The sequence below is a fragment of the Crassostrea angulata genome, chromosome 4 (assembly GCF_025612915.1).
Source record: "Crassostrea angulata isolate pt1a10 chromosome 4, ASM2561291v2, whole genome shotgun sequence".
Taxonomy (NCBI): Eukaryota; Metazoa; Mollusca; class Bivalvia; order Ostreida; family Ostreidae; genus Magallana; species Magallana angulata.
Window position 1 is genome coordinate 34,545,889 of NC_069114.1, and position 16,076 is coordinate 34,561,964.

The 16,076-nt window shown below is 33.9% G+C and overlaps 1 protein-coding gene across 1 annotated transcript; it reads right to left on the reverse strand.

Annotated features, from left to right (window-relative positions):
• Positions 1-10,969: 10,969 nt before the first annotated feature.
• Positions 10,970-15,105, reverse strand: LOC128180721 (IgGFc-binding protein-like). Its single transcript, XM_052848859.1, has 9 exons — positions 15,029-15,105; positions 14,863-14,913; positions 13,152-14,425; positions 12,918-13,011; positions 12,592-12,642; positions 12,297-12,494; positions 12,008-12,207; positions 11,673-11,850; positions 10,970-11,475 (listed from the first exon to the last, which is right to left on the reverse strand). Exons 1-9 carry the CDS (start codon positions 15,036-15,038, stop codon positions 11,405-11,407), a joined length of 2,127 nt encoding a protein of 708 aa, XP_052704819.1. The 5' UTR covers positions 15,039-15,105; the 3' UTR covers positions 10,970-11,404.
• Positions 15,106-16,076: the final 971 nt, after the last annotated feature.

Here is a 16,076-nt window from a genome sequence, read left to right on the forward strand (position 1 = left end):
TTATATCAGAATCTATCGGGATTCATTCATTCAAGACACTTTTCACCTCCAAAACTCTTTGCTACAATGCGTCAGTCACTTTAAACTGTGAAAGTCCAAATTCAAAATATGGCACTGCATATTGAAAACACCTTTTTAACACAGTTTTAACGACAAAAGCTACTAGCGCATGTACAGTAACCATCATTAAATTTAACCTTATACTCTGTCCCGAGTTTTTGCTTCCACTACTTTTTGCTTGATATTTCAATAATAGTAAATACCTTTGAGCTCAAACTACGTTCATCCACTAATATGAAAAATGTCAAGATTATATGTTTTGAAACACCCACTCTACCGCTTCAGGTTTCAATACACATCCAAAAATTGATAGTCTACGGAGATTTTGCATTGGATCAGCCATCAATAAGCCCGGATGATAATGTTAAAAAAATGCGCGATGTATTCCGAGTGTATTCCGAATGGAGAAATCTCCGTAAGAAAATTGTTTTCGTTCCTGTGAAATTTTATGAGTGAAAAAGGATAATTCTTCGTTGAAGATATCTTGGATATATTCCCTTTCATCGATTTCAATTGTATTTCTTTCACAGGTATGTGTATTTTTATTAAAAATCATCAAAAATTGATGGAAGCAATAACTTTGGACAGACTATAGTATGGAACCAAGATAGAAAAAAATGTAATGTTGTTGATTTATAAAATTAATACACTTATTTCAGATACCATAATGATAGTTAATTAACTTACCGACGTAGATTTAGTGTTTTTTCTACGATGTCCTCAATCTTGATACCGGTGTCCCATTAATAGGTATATTTTGTCGTTGAACGTCGTCAGTTTATTGCGTAGTGAGCACTAGTGGTTACTAGTATGACAATCAATTGTTGTTTATTAAACATGTTGTAAAGGAAATTATTCATCGATATCTGATTTAATACTCATCATCAATAATCTTGCATTGTTTAGTTGTTTGACCTTGTTTGTTTCTTGGTTTTTTAGCCTTTTATATACGATGATTGATCTGCAAGTAATAAGACATGCTATAAAATTACGAAAAATCTACGGAAAGACAGAAAATGTTCAAATGTTAGAAGGTAAATTAATGACATTTATGAAATTGTTGATACCGAAATTTAGATACTATCAAAATTAATTTAGGTATCAACAATTCCATAAATGTCATTAATTTACTTGAAAATTTAAAAATAATTAATAGAACGCGAGGCAATGAATTGCCGCCACATGCCTGTTTGTCACGTTTCCAGGTGGTATCTTAACACTGTTTTATTTATGAGGACTCGATGGTCGTAGCCATTTTTAGACTGTTTCGATCTTCTATAGAAAAAGCGCTCGATAAAAAATATTGGATAATACTCAATGTCAAATGTTAGATATTTGGATTTTTTTCTTTCCTAAATAATAGTTTCTCTCTAAAAACTTTATCTTAAATGGTAAATTGACCATCTAGCCTTCTTAACCCCCCCCCCTAAAAAAAAACAAGAACAAAAAACAAGGCTACGTAGAGAACTGATAATGGTTCTCTTTTTACCACAATTAAATCTGAATCATAGACTAACTCTTCCATGTACATGAGATTCGTCTGTTGGGTTTTTACTTAGTTGTTACGGTAAGTAAATAAAGGGTATTACAACGCGATACGACTAGCTTAAATTCTACTACGATATAAAATTCTATGCTGCAACAAACGCTGTTCTTAAATTATAAATCGAACAAAATAATGTACTGTATACGGGACTTTTAAATCCCTGTGTTATTTTCGCCCTTCTACACTTGCAAACAGTTTCGCTCTGTTTTGAATTCGCCCAGACTCATATTTGTGTTTAAAGAGAGATAAATTTGTCTGGTCGATTCGTCCGATGACAACGAGGGCAAAAGGGGCGAAAATAAAACGAGGGCGAATATTTTCCTGTGCATCAACATGACTGTACATGACTTACATGTGACTGTGTGACACGTACATGATATGTGTTGTATGTCATGTGTCTGTATATTTATGACTTGTTTTATATGAATGAATGGAAATTCAGGGTTTTTTAAAACATGTATAAATGTGAACTCTTATATTTTGTAGGAAAACCGTTATGTATACATTAAAAAAAACAATGAATCAAGCTATTTAGCTAAACTAAATATTGTACTGGACCTGTTAAGATCTCATAATCATTTTCATGCATACTTGTTTGACAAGTGCATGTAATGACATCTATTGCCTTTAACCATTTAGTTATTGCATAGCGCTTTGGTTAATCTACTGATTAAAGTTGTTGCGTGTACTAGTACATAGTTCATTGTTTGAATCACATTACATGTACAAGCAGTTCAATTTAATATCCAACTTTTAGACGTAATAGAAATACTAGTATTTATCTATATAGTTGTCAGCTTTTACAATTATAAAACAATTTTTTACTACCTGTTGATCAAATCTGGCAAGTCCATCGAAGGATTAACGAAAAAATATGTTCTTATTTGTGTAATTAAGCTTCGTGCACGTGTTTCATGTCTCCATTTTTATATTGTATAATATAAGTCAACGGTCACGTGCTTATCATATTTCCGTCAACGGTTTTTTTCTGTTTTTGTAACTGTTTTTAATTTTCTCATCCGGCCAATAAATCAACAACAAAAAAGATGAAATAGATGTAGAAGTCAGATTGCGAATGGAATATTTTGCGGGAAGATTTATATCAAAACGTTATAATACATTTTTATTTACTGGCTATGAGGACGATAGCAAGTTTATTGTCCCCCGACGCAACAACCATTTCACGAGGGGAAGCTGTGGAAAATAACTGCTGTCAAGGGGGACCAATAAGCATGCTATCGTCCAATAGTTAGTAAATAAGTATTTCACTATACCGAAAAAAATATTCACCATAGGTAGTTTAGATAGAATAGCAAGTTTATACTTTGTAATTTTACAAAGACATTATTCACAGAGGCATAATATATAGCAACAACATTTTATTTAAGTCAGCAATCTATTTGCATGTACATATTTCCAGAGCTGTTTCTCCTTTTTTTTTTTTATCAAAATATACTTCGATTTGATTTTCCCATAGAATCAACATTTGAGTGACTTACTAATTCAAGTTATTCAACCAACGATTTCAATCATGGTACACACGACATATGTAAAAGAAGAAGAAGACAAAGTAAAGTTTTCAAAGATGACCTTTGATTACATGTAGCATTGTCTTATAAGATGTGTACGAGATGATAGAGCTTTAATTTTTCATAGATCCACGTATTTATAATTCCATTGCCACTATAAAAAAAATCGCCCTTGATATCTGTGCCCTCCTATACACTGTTAAATCCTAATTTAACGCGAAGAATATACATCCACGGAATATTGCGACAAGCACATTTCGCGGATTTTTAAATGTCGCCCCTTTTTGAACATTAATCGGCGTTCGCGATTTTATGCAAAAAGAGTGAATCGCAGAATTAAGTACTAGCGTAAAATAAGGGATATACAGTTACGTTTCTGTAAACACCTTCTCTGCAGATATTATTTATCAATAAAAGCATATGCCGCCATCATGTTAAAATTAGTACGAAATTATGCAAGGATTGGCTTAAAATGTCTTATTATCTTATGCTTTATTTAGATTTGTAGATTTTGTGAATTTTGGTTTTTAAGATCATAAATAAAGAAAATTAATGAAGCTTTGTAAAAACTACCACATTTTGTTTGTGCAGAAGTAGAAAGTGATGAGTTCTGAACATATTTTATTGTATAGATACTTATGATACAAAAGTGTTTTTTTTCTTTAAGTTCTTTCAATTTTCGAATTCTCACCTTGTTTACAATATATGTGTCTTTGATACATATATAAACATAATATTTCACAATAACAAGAGTTAATTTAAAAAATGAATGCCTATATACATAAATCAAAGGTCAAATATTTAAATAAGCCACGTTGGTAAGTAGTAATTACAGTAAACCTTCCAGGATCTCTTATGAACTTATGAGCGTAGGAAAAAAATATGTTGTTAAATGTCAACATGTTTACATGATTCTTCTCCCCATAGAAGTGAGTGACTTTCATAACAGATATACTAGTATGAGTATACAACGTACGAAATTTCTAAATAGTTCATGACGTCTAGCATTTATAAAAAATATTTAGATGAAAAAATACGAAAGGCTATATTGGTGTTCTTGTTGTGTAACCATGTGTTCATTAGTAGTAAGAATTAAATAGCGCTCTTGTCGCACGGTCTCAACACCAGGTGATCGAAAAACCAAACGGGTTATTTTTTAAACAATATTTTATTATGTAAAAAATGTTACATAATTGGATTGGGCAGCAGGCAATCTGCCTATTTGAGCCCTTTCCTTTAACAGATGGGTTGATCTTAAGCTAAGATATACATGTAAACTCCATTGAACTTAAATTTCCTGATCAAAGGACTATAAATGATATGGGTCTTATGTGGTCCCCTAAAATATACATCGCCATACATACATACTGTAGTCCTTTCCTTTCTTTGTATAGATATACATGTGAAGTTTTTTTTCATTATTTTCATTTTTGATCCAAATTGGCAACAATTTTGAAATATGACATCATAAGGTAAACCTTTCACCACATTTATTTGCATTTTTAGCATGAAATAGTTTGTTTTCGAGCAGTTTTACTTTCAGAAAAAATTGAGCGATTGCATGAACAGACAAAATATTTTCATCAAAGATGTGCTTATCCAAACCTTCTTAGTGGCATAAAAATTGGTCATATTCAAAGCGTCGTTCTATATAATACCCATTCATAAAGAAATAATAAAAATGTTAATCTTTGACCAATTTTGATAGAATTTTAAAAAATTGCACCACTTCTGGCGTCATATGTTGCCAGTGACTATTTCAAAAAAAAATAATAAGGAAGAAATTGAATATACGTGAATAATTTTTTAAAAATGCTACAAATAGAGGGCATTTTAAGCTTATATCAAATCATTTGCTTGAATCAAGTAGTCGTTGTCGACCTTTTCTAGAAAAAAAATCTTGAAACAAAGCAACTCTGCATAGTAGTCACAATGTAGAAATATTAGTTCTAGGGCTTGGCTTCCGCCGAGAGACCTTAATATCTCTGCAAAACAATGACTCACGATTTAATACCGTTCGGAACTGATCAAGGTTGTTAATTATGATAATCAGGTTTTCATCATTTTTGTTTTTAAGGAAAAATAAATTGTACAAACGTGCTTATGTTACACACCTACATGAACATACACATGTACCTACTACTCAAAATTTCTATACATAGATATTTCAAGATGCAATCTTTAAATAGGGTTCTTCATAGCTGTAAATAATTGCAACTGGAAATATGCTAACAAATTGTCGGTTATTTGTTTTGAGCAATTGTGTAGAATACATGTATGATGACATTTTACAAATTGTGTGCTTTGATTAGAAAAATGAATAAAAAATACTCCCCAGGTTAGAACCCCTATACTTCACATTTGTATTAACGAGTCAGAGTTGATCTTGTATATGTTTCTCTCTCTCTCTCTCTCTCTCTCTCTCTCTCTCATGCATTGTTAATTAGTAAGAAATACCACATATTGTATCATTATAATCTCTGTGTACCATTGTACAATGGTGATTGAAATTGAAATTGAAATACAATGAATGAAAGTACAAAACTTTATGTGCTGTAACAATTGAAGTTATATAGGCTTAGTTTAAAAGATAGTAGCAATAATGCCAGTTTTCATATACATTTACATACAAAAAGTACAACAATATGAACTAATTACTACCTGTTTCTATCGTCGAGTTGTCAATAGGTATTCTTAAGACAAAGAACTTAAAATTATTTTCAATGGATGAAAAATTGATGAACGAAAAAAATCTGCAGTTCTAGTAGTGTCATTATCAGTAGGCTTTCATCTAGATTAAATTACAGAATTGTAGTTTATGAAATTACGACATGACAGTATCAGTGTATACATATAAAATACATGGTTACTGTTTTGAAATATAAGGTATATTTGGACGAGACAGTTTTCAAGACAGTTATGTATTTTGTTTATCCTGCAACATAATATCAAATTTTACTCCTCAAACGAGCTTTTATAAACAAATTATGTTGTATATCTGCATTTAGAGCCATGGTGCCAAGACAGATGACTACACAATACATCTGAACTAAATGCACGGGGTTATATTGGGGCATTGACCAAATATAGCTTTGGTTTATTGGGTTACCTTTATTCGATTAATGCCAGGGGTTTGCAGAATAAAATGCTGGATGACAAAGTATTTTTTTTTACAATACCGCTTTCTTAGGAATATGCTTCGCAGCTGTTTGAAAGATACCCTAACTATACGAGACAAAAGAAATCATCATAAATCATACCCTGTGTACATTTAGGTTCACGCTGTATGTTGGCGCGTGTGTATTGATTTCTTTTAATTAAAAGACGCCATTTTTTTTATTACAGGAAGGTGTACCACGTATGATCTGTAAGATCAGAGTTTTTCCCCAAGATTTTATTTACGCAAGAAACCACCGAATGATGTAAACTGAAACGAATTGTCCCGGTCCCTCTGTTAATTTATTTTGTTGTTTTAAAGCAATTTTCGTCATCTGAAGTTTGCCGTCAATGTCCTTTAAATGTGAAAATGAAGCATCCCAAATTGTCTTTAACTCTCGTGCTTTTAGTTTTTGTTTTGGGATGTTTTCTTTCTTTCTTTTTTTTTTTTGGGGGGGGGGGTTATGTTTTTGGCTTTTAGGTGTTTTATTTGGTTATGTTTTGTTTTTTTTCAGATACGTGTATCCACAATAGCATACAGTCGTAGGGAATATAAAATACGATGTCAAGAAAAGTTTAGGTGTTTATTGAACTATAACCCCTTGCTATGTAGAATAACAATATGAAATGAATGCACAATTGTTCTAACTTGTACATTTCCGCGTCCTTAAGATCCCGGACTTTCCTTTTGTTCTACCTGTTGGTCTGTTCACCTGTCTATTTTTCTCTGCACATTTTATAAAACCAATCATTCCTTTGTTGTAACTAAAGATAAGCTCTTAAAATTTTGTATATATATTCAGTAATGAAAACGTTTGCATCCGTGCCTTAAATTTACATGTAAGACCATCATCTGCTGCATGGTCAGTAAAAAATTTGTTCATAAATATTATGCACAGTTAAGCAATCAAATGTTTTATTTGGTGCTTCACCTGGGAATAGAGAGCGGGCCCTGAAGAGAAAATACACAACCTGCAATACCAAGCAATGTAATTTTCTTCCACAATGAACACGTGTGATTAATTTGTTTAATCTTTAAGTTGTTAAAACTATTCGATCTATAAACGAACTGATACTAGTATGTTATCAGTGTAAATTCGTTTGAAGTGTTTTCATATATCTTATAATAAAGAAAAGTCGACTGTAGAATAAACAAATATTTAGAATGTACCTGAATATATTATTAAGTGCTTTATTTTGACAAATCCTACATAGTCACTAGTTTTAAAGAGTTCAACTGTACCTGTGTTGTTTTGTGGACGAATTTATCTTCACATGTGAGCCAGTCTAGACTTTTCATTATCAAATACGCCAGGTATCAGGCGATGGCTAATAGACACCAAGGCTTAAATTAAAACAGCACCTTCGTTTTAATTGTTATGGATATGGTATTGTTTTCAACAACACATGTACTGTTACGCAAAATTATTGGTGTTGCAGACTATAGCTACATAAGACGTGCGCTTTCCTCGACATTTTCCCCGCTCCCATAGTAACACTTTTAAAGACTTTTTAAACACGTCATAAGTCCAACTTTAACATCGCCTATATTTTGGTCCACCACCGAAGAGGGTAAAGACCCGAGTATACATCGAGTGCGCGCGACTTTGCCCACACCTGCCTTTACTAATTAACAATTTTTAACTGTCAGTGATCAGTCCATGACTTAGTCATTATTAAAAATTGTTAATTAGTAAAACACACATCTGCCGTTGGTGCAAAGAATAAAGGACTGCGAACGATAGCATTGTCTAGCCGCCTAACTAAAATTCACCTTTTGAAAGTTGTCTAATTAAAGTTAATTTTTTATAATAATGTAAACATTTATGTATATTTTCATTTAATATTTATAAATGATTTGGTCAAACAAAGAGAGATAACTTTGTATTTTGGGTTAAAATAGTTCATTTCATAAAAGAAAATAACGGGAAACGGAAATGTTTTTTAAAACATCTCCCCTCCCCCCCCCCCCCCCCCCCCCCGTGAAACAAAAATTCCTTTTGAGGGGTTTTAATTATTGTTATGTAGCATATTTTTACCAAAGGGTTTGTTGTTTCATGGGGGGGACATATGTCTACAGACTGCAATACATTCCAAAAAAGAATTTTGCTTTGTAAATTTTTGAAAACTAACAGATAGGAATTAATATGAAATTTTACTTTAATATCGATCGTAAATATGTTATTATTAAGTTTTTATGTACATATTGGCCGCTAAATAATATTTTCCTCACTCATACAGACTGATTTCAATGAAATTTTTTTAGACCCCGTGTTAGCAAAACTTTTGTTTGAAAATGAATAATTTGATTACAAATTTTATTTTGATATAAATTGATTAGGATTTGATTATACTTTTTAGTAGAAAACTTAGTTTTTGAATATCTGACAGGAATTCCAAAATATTTGGATGTAAAATTTAGGCGGGAAACGGGCGTTAGCGTTCGCAGTTCTTTCTAAGAATTGTGTTTTTAATCAAAATGAACATTATCCGTAACATTCAAGTGTGATTTTTTTTTATGACATGAATCGCGTAAAATGCTTAGATAGCGCTTTTAAAGTCAGCATCGTTTTTTGGTATTGTATGTACTATACAAGAAACCGAGGATGTATATAAAACTCTTGCATATCGAAGTTAAACGTGTATTTTTTACTTACAATGTACAAATTGACAGGGCATCAAAAGAAGCATGCACTTGATATAGTTTTGTTTTTATACATATTTAAGTAATGAACGCCAACATATGATTTGTATGTATAATTTTATTGATAAATAGTTTTTATATCAATGTTTCCATCACCAAACTTTAGCATTGCTATATTCAAGACAGCCTAATTAAGCAATGCCCCCTCCCCACGTAAAAGCTATTCAGTTGATGCAAGTTTTAGAGAATTAAACTCGTCAGAATTAATAAGATGTACTATCTTAAAGTTAACATATATGATAATTGAAAATTACATGTTTAATAAGACCACATTTGAATCGTGATAATCTCCATTTGCCTACCCTTTGACCCCATACCGGTATTCCCATTATAGTATCTTTTAATTTTTTTGTTCGATTTTGTTTTCAATCTGATCATGAAGTGAAAAAATGTTGTTTGTACAGAGTATAACTCAAATCATAGGCGAAACTAAAGATTTTAAAAAGTACATATTCTATAAATTGTTTATTTTTTCATACATTGTGTTTGATTTGTGGTCATTAATACGTTAAACTATGTGAAGCAATGACCAAAAAAAAACTCCAAACAAGCAAAAAATAAAACATACCAAAAAAAAGGTGTAAAAAAATTATTTGTTGCACAAATATGTTCCGCTTTACTCCATTGCTTTTTCAAAGCTAATCAATAATATCAATTATTTTCTTTCCCATGAGCTAGATTAGGATTTAGAATATTATGATTCGGTGAAATTATTTTCACTTCCATATGCGCCGAAAGCGCATCAAATACGCTCAATCATGTTCAATTTTCATATCTATTATTGAATGTGAGAAAACTCGGGACTGTGCATTGTTACAACGCAAATTGAAAAAATTACGCACTTTGAAAAAAGAATTTATTGAAAGTGCGTAATTTTTTCAAAGTGCTCTGCCACAGTGCATGTCATACCTTCTATACACCTGTTTAAATGCTGGCAGAAAGAGACAATCGGCTTGGTGGACGGTTATAACAGAATTAATCAAGTTATCTCCCTTCAATCCATAAACATCAACAATATAAGACCACCTTATCACAAACATTTACGTAAGATGGACTGTGTCTCTTTTGAAATATGATTTTACTTTTGGAAAACCGATGCATGCTTCATATTATTGTATTAGAATTTTCGATATATGTTACTAAATCTCCTGCAAGAAATTTGTTTTCGTTCATGGGAATTTTACCGAGTAATGATAGTAGGTCAATGATTATATTTCAATTGTTCTTCTGCATTTTATTTAAAATCATCTAATTGTGCTGCATAAATATCTTTGGACATACATTTTTCTTGCATAAGAAAACATGTAGAAGAGAGTGAGATAAAAAAAAATATATGCCTGGCTCCACCCTCACCATCCTTCCTCAGCCTCAAATCTGAGTTAATAACGTAAATTTTTGCACTTTTCTCTTAAAGGTTTAAGTTGAGAACTAAGCTGAGTAATTTGACATTTTTTGTAACAGTTTGGCTCGAACATTTTATTTATTTATTTATTTTTTGTTTGTTTCAAGTGAAGTAAGACTAACTGAAATAAATCTAATCTTAACAGGTTTATTTTAAAGAAATGGTGAGTGATGTTGAGCTTTTTTCTTCAGATAAGCTAAAAAAAAAGAGGGGGGGGGGGGGGAGGGGTCCGAACAAAATTTATCAAATTCACAATTTTCCGAAAAAGGCCGTCGACATCCCCCCCCCTTCTAAAATAATCTATATCCGCCTATGCAACATGCGCATTAACAAAAATCTAAGTTAATACATAGGAAACGTTGAAATAATTTTTTTTGAGGATTTAATGCAGACAACAACAAAGTTGACATGAAACAACAAAGTACTAAATGAAATATAATTAACAATGATGGCTAAGTTCTAAAATCATCAAATATAACAAAATAGCACTAACAAATACAAAATAAATCAATAGGTGCACTAAATACGTTTCAAGAATTATTATTGGAAATAACACATTAAATGAAGCCAAAAAAATTGATTAATTTATTCACCAATTAAGAAAAATAACAAATAAATAAATAAAATTAACAAATTAAAAATTGTTTCAATAAAAAAAGATTAACGAACATATCAACAAATAAATTATTACTCAGTAAAGGAATAAATATATTGACAGACAAATACTCTAAATAAATAAATAAATAAATAAATAAATGATGTCATAAAACTTGAATATACAAAAAGTTAGAATACGAGCAAGCACATCAATGTTCGTGGCACGTTGGAATCTGGAGACATTTATTTGTCACAATTGGACTTTCATCTCTGGTTTTTTTTATGTTGTTTTGGAGGGGTTTTTTTTAACAAACGTTTAATCATAAAATGAATGCCTACGAATTATGATGGTTGTTGTTTTATACTGATTACAGTGTAAGTCATCTTTCATCAGTCGTTGTTTGTCCTGGTTAGTTAAGGAGGCGCAAGAATAGGGCCAGGAAAGCAGAGAAGGCAACCATAGCACTGCTGAATGCCACACCTACAATGTACAAAACACTTACAGTCAAAACTCAGAGAAACAACAATCTCCTTCAGATCTTACTTGTTAAAGATGGCAGAAAAATTATCATAAAAATGCTGCATCAACTATCGTTTATTGTTGAAGGCTGTAAATGAATGTTAAAATAAATATTAAAATAGGAAACAAATGTTTGGACACATATCAAATCAACGTACCTTGAGCACCTGCTGGCAAGCTGGCCAGACAGTAGTCCAGAGTGGCCTGGGCACACCCCGCGTAGCTGGCCAGTTCATCGCTGCCGTCCGAACAATCTGGGTTGCAGTCGCACTTTTTGGATTCTTCGATGCATTTGTTTGTGGAATTCAGACAGGTAAAATACCCGGATATACAGTGCTGTGTTTGAAAAAAATTACCAATGAAACATAGCTACGCGATGTACAAAAAACTTGGAATTCAGTTACAGAATCATTAAGAAGTAATAAAAATTTAGCATACAGTATACTTTGATACTATTGGAAAAATTCAGTGTCACTGAATTGTAATGTCATACCTGAACGTAATTGTTGACGCTGGCGGTGGGACACACCGATGGGTTACACCCTTGTTTGAACTCGCTTGTGTCTCCAGCACAGTCTGCTCCGCCATATTGAGGGGAGGGATCAGTGCACGTGCGTGCGCGTGACTGAGATCCGCTTCCACAAGTAACGGTGCAACTGCCCCAATTTTCCCAAGACGTCCAAGCCCCGTCAACTGTTGAGTAATGACATCATAGCTTACGTTTATCACCACGCAATCAAAATTGAAAATCGATTATTAGTATCTATCTATACATTAATTACCTGGACAGAACACGTTGGTGATAGAACAAGCCTCGACCTCGGTGGGGTCGCCAACACACTGCTTTCCATCGTATGCGGGGGCGGGATTTGTGCAAGTCCTCTCGCGAGAACGAGATCCGTTGTTGCTGGCGCCAGTGGTAGAAAAACAGGTCACGGAGCACGCCGTCCACTGCGCCCAGTCCGCCCATTGTCCGTCAACTGTGATAAACAGTGCGATTGTTTAGAAGGAAGTTCCTGATTTTTAAAATGTCGAATTTGTAAGGTAATACGTAAACAATGTACATGTATCTCTCACCTGGCGGGGGAGTGGCGCAATCTTCATCTTGTCTGGAATCTCCATCATCATCTAAACAATGACATAAGTGCAATTAAGTTGAGTCATTCCTTTGGTAAACGTAGCGATGTATTTTTTTTTTATTGCAACTTTTGGATAAAATATAATACTCCCGCTTTTATTGTCATAATTTCATCTATGATACCACTTATATTTTACAATTACACCATCAACTTGATATCGATTTATGATTCATTAACATGACATTTAAAATTTTTTTTTTACAAAGCAAGGGTTATCTCTTGTCATAGGGGTATTGTTCTTTATTTTGATTCTCCCCTCCTCACCTGTGTTGCTGTCCCAGCAAGCTTCCTCGTCTATCAAACCGTCACAGTCATTGTCAATACCATCTCCCACTGCTGATGCCGTAGGTGTACAAGGCTGGTAAAAAAAGACTAATTTATAAGACAAATATTATCACTTTTTTCTTTTCAGTGTCACTTTGTTACTTCACAACAAACAAAGCGTTTAACATAGTTAAATATTAACAAGACGAGATGACCGTTACCATGGTAACTTACTTCGTTGATGGGAGCAAGTCGAGTTCCGGTCGTAAAAGCGTAAGTTTCGTAATTCGCTCTTCCGTAGAGGTATCCACCGAACACTTTGATTGGTGAGTCATGACGGACGGTGTGTGTTCCCTCGGAGACGTGGATGTAGCCTGCTGCGTAGTCGACGCCATTGTGCGTGACGGTGTTATAGGTGGTGGAGAAAGGAGTTCCGCCGATCTTGAGGCCATCTTTGTCGGAATCCTTGATTACAAACATGAAATAACTAGTGTATGTCGCAGGAGGGAGTGAGTACTTAGGCGTGGTGAAGGTGTAGTCAGCCGCAAACTGTTCGATAGGTGGAAGCACCATCATGGCAGGATCAGAGGGCTCTGCGCTGGACTGCTGACTGAGAACTAACTGTACGACCATTACAGCTTTGTCTGACTTGATGGAGCAGTAGGATCCAGAGGGAATCTCTTTCTCGGCCATGTCTCCAGCGTTAGCGATGGTGAAGGTCTCGGTATGGCCTCCTGTAATAGTGACAGTGGTACTAGCTTCACTAGCGATGAATCTGAAAATGTCCCCGACGGTTCTGTCTGGAATGGGTACGGAGATGAAATTTTTTCCCCACCGACCGACTGGGATCATCATTTCGCATAAATGATCGGAAGAGCCTCCTAATCCAATCTTTGTCTTTTTGTTGCCAGAAATAACGCCGACATTTTTGTCGGAAGTGATGTAAGCTCCCGTTAAGTCACCTTTTGAGGTCAGCTGCCAAGTATCAAAGCGATCCACGGTCCCAGTTAAGGTGCTGCCAGCGGCGTACGTCTGGCCGTTCCACGTGACTGTTTGTTGCATTATGGCGGGAAATTTGATCGTGACCGTTGTGCTATCTTCGACTCCAACTATCAACAGCTCACATTGCTGGGATGGTGGATAATATGTGACTGCGTAGTATTCTTTCCCCAAAACATCCACCGGAACACCCAAGTATGCATCGTTGGAATACTTTTCTTTATTGACGGCATATATTACTACGTCATCGTCGGCTAACACGTGGATGCCGTTGGGCACTTTCTGAGTACCGGTTGGTCTGATTGCAGGCGGGAAAAAGAGCTGCTTGACCTCACCGGCCTTGACGCTGAACTGTTCGTTGATGGAGGAGGAGTATCTAGGGGCCGTCACGTTGACGTTGACTGTGACGGTTCGCATGGTGGTGACGAAGATTTCCACGTCAATAGAGGTACCCTGGTTCTCCATGAAACCAACGATAAACTCATTCCCGCGGTTGTTTGGTGCTCCTCCTTTATAAAGGAGTTCCAAATATTTATTTGCAATAAATAAAGTTAAAAAAATAGAAGAAGAGAGAAATGAAACCAAGCTTATCGTCGTATAATTCTTTCATTATTTTATATAGGAAAATCAGGAGCCTTCAGTCTGTCTTGTATAACAATTTTCAATAAGTAATAATAGAGATAATATACAGTTTAAATATATTAGAGTAAAAAGTTTTCTTAAAACTTTAACTAAAAAAAAATCTAATATATTTTTTACACTTATCATGAACTGTTACCGGTGCAGGGTATCAGTCTAATTGGAATTAATTTTACGTACAATATAGATATCAGTTTTAACACATGAATTATTCTAAATTGTTCTCAATATGTCGTACAGAAAATAAAAAATAAATGTTAGATACAAAACCAATCAGTTAAGTATTGCGACAATTTCATTTTCTTACCATTAATGGATTGGCTCATGACACCAAGGATCAAAACTGCTAAACATAGTCCTGTAAAAAAATCATTAATCATACAGATATCTCAATCAACACAACTGATAACCACAAACTATTTTTTATCCACCAAACAACCTCAGAATGTTTCAATGTAGGACGCCTAGCTTACCCCTTCCCATGATTGTAGAAGTATAGAACAGTGTTTCTCCTTCGTGCAACTCTTTTCAACTGGCGTGTGTATTTCCTAACACCCTTTATTTAATATTACAAGGATTAAATTAGAGAATTCGACTGTTTTCTTAGTAGATTATCTCTTTACCAGAGTCTGCAATATTTTTTTCTTACTTCGTCATAGTATTGTTATCTCCGTTTTAGCCAACCAGACCCAAAGAAACTTAAAATGATAGCTAGTGTGAATTTTCGAGAACAAGCGAGCGTTAATTTATTCATGTAATGCCAATTTTACCCCTTAAAATACTAATTACGGTAAGCCACTTGTTATATTTGAGAAGATGATTTAATTTTGTGAGACACCGTGAGACACCGGTACAAGCGCATAAGTCTCTATTTGCCTTTGATTTGCTTCGATGGAGCAGGCGAGCGATGTGGCACACGGGCTAGCATGTTTAAATGGCTTATGACACAGAAACTGAAAAGGCGCTCCTGCTGTAAGTTTTGTTTTTACAACCGATGGTGTTTTAATCAGATTACTCAGGTGTCCGTATTGTTCCCTGTTTGTAAGAAACATCAAATATTTACTTGAAGATGTTTTAAATTTAAATATGTGACCTTTTGCGACCATCATTAAAAAGGCTACCTGGTTTTAGATTTTTACAAATATTTAACACTTGTCATCGGTGTGAAATGTCCAAGGATAAGACCTATTTTAGTACAGAAGGTTGTCAGTGGTTTTAAAAAGATGTGATCTTTACAAAGAATATTTACAACTGCAATTAAAAACAGCGTTCTTATTATATAATTTCCACCATGATCTTTTCTAAAAAAAAAAACAAAAAAAAGAACACCAAAAAACAGAGAACTCAGTTGATTTTTCATGTTTTAATGTTCATTAAAAACTGATAGAAGCAATTTGACTACAGCCAAACCTCTATTTACCTTATCCCATATAAGATATTCCACGCGACGTATCGAAACCGGTGAGCAGATGGAAGTTCTAATTTTGATTAGATTTTTATACATGGTATGATTTTTATTCA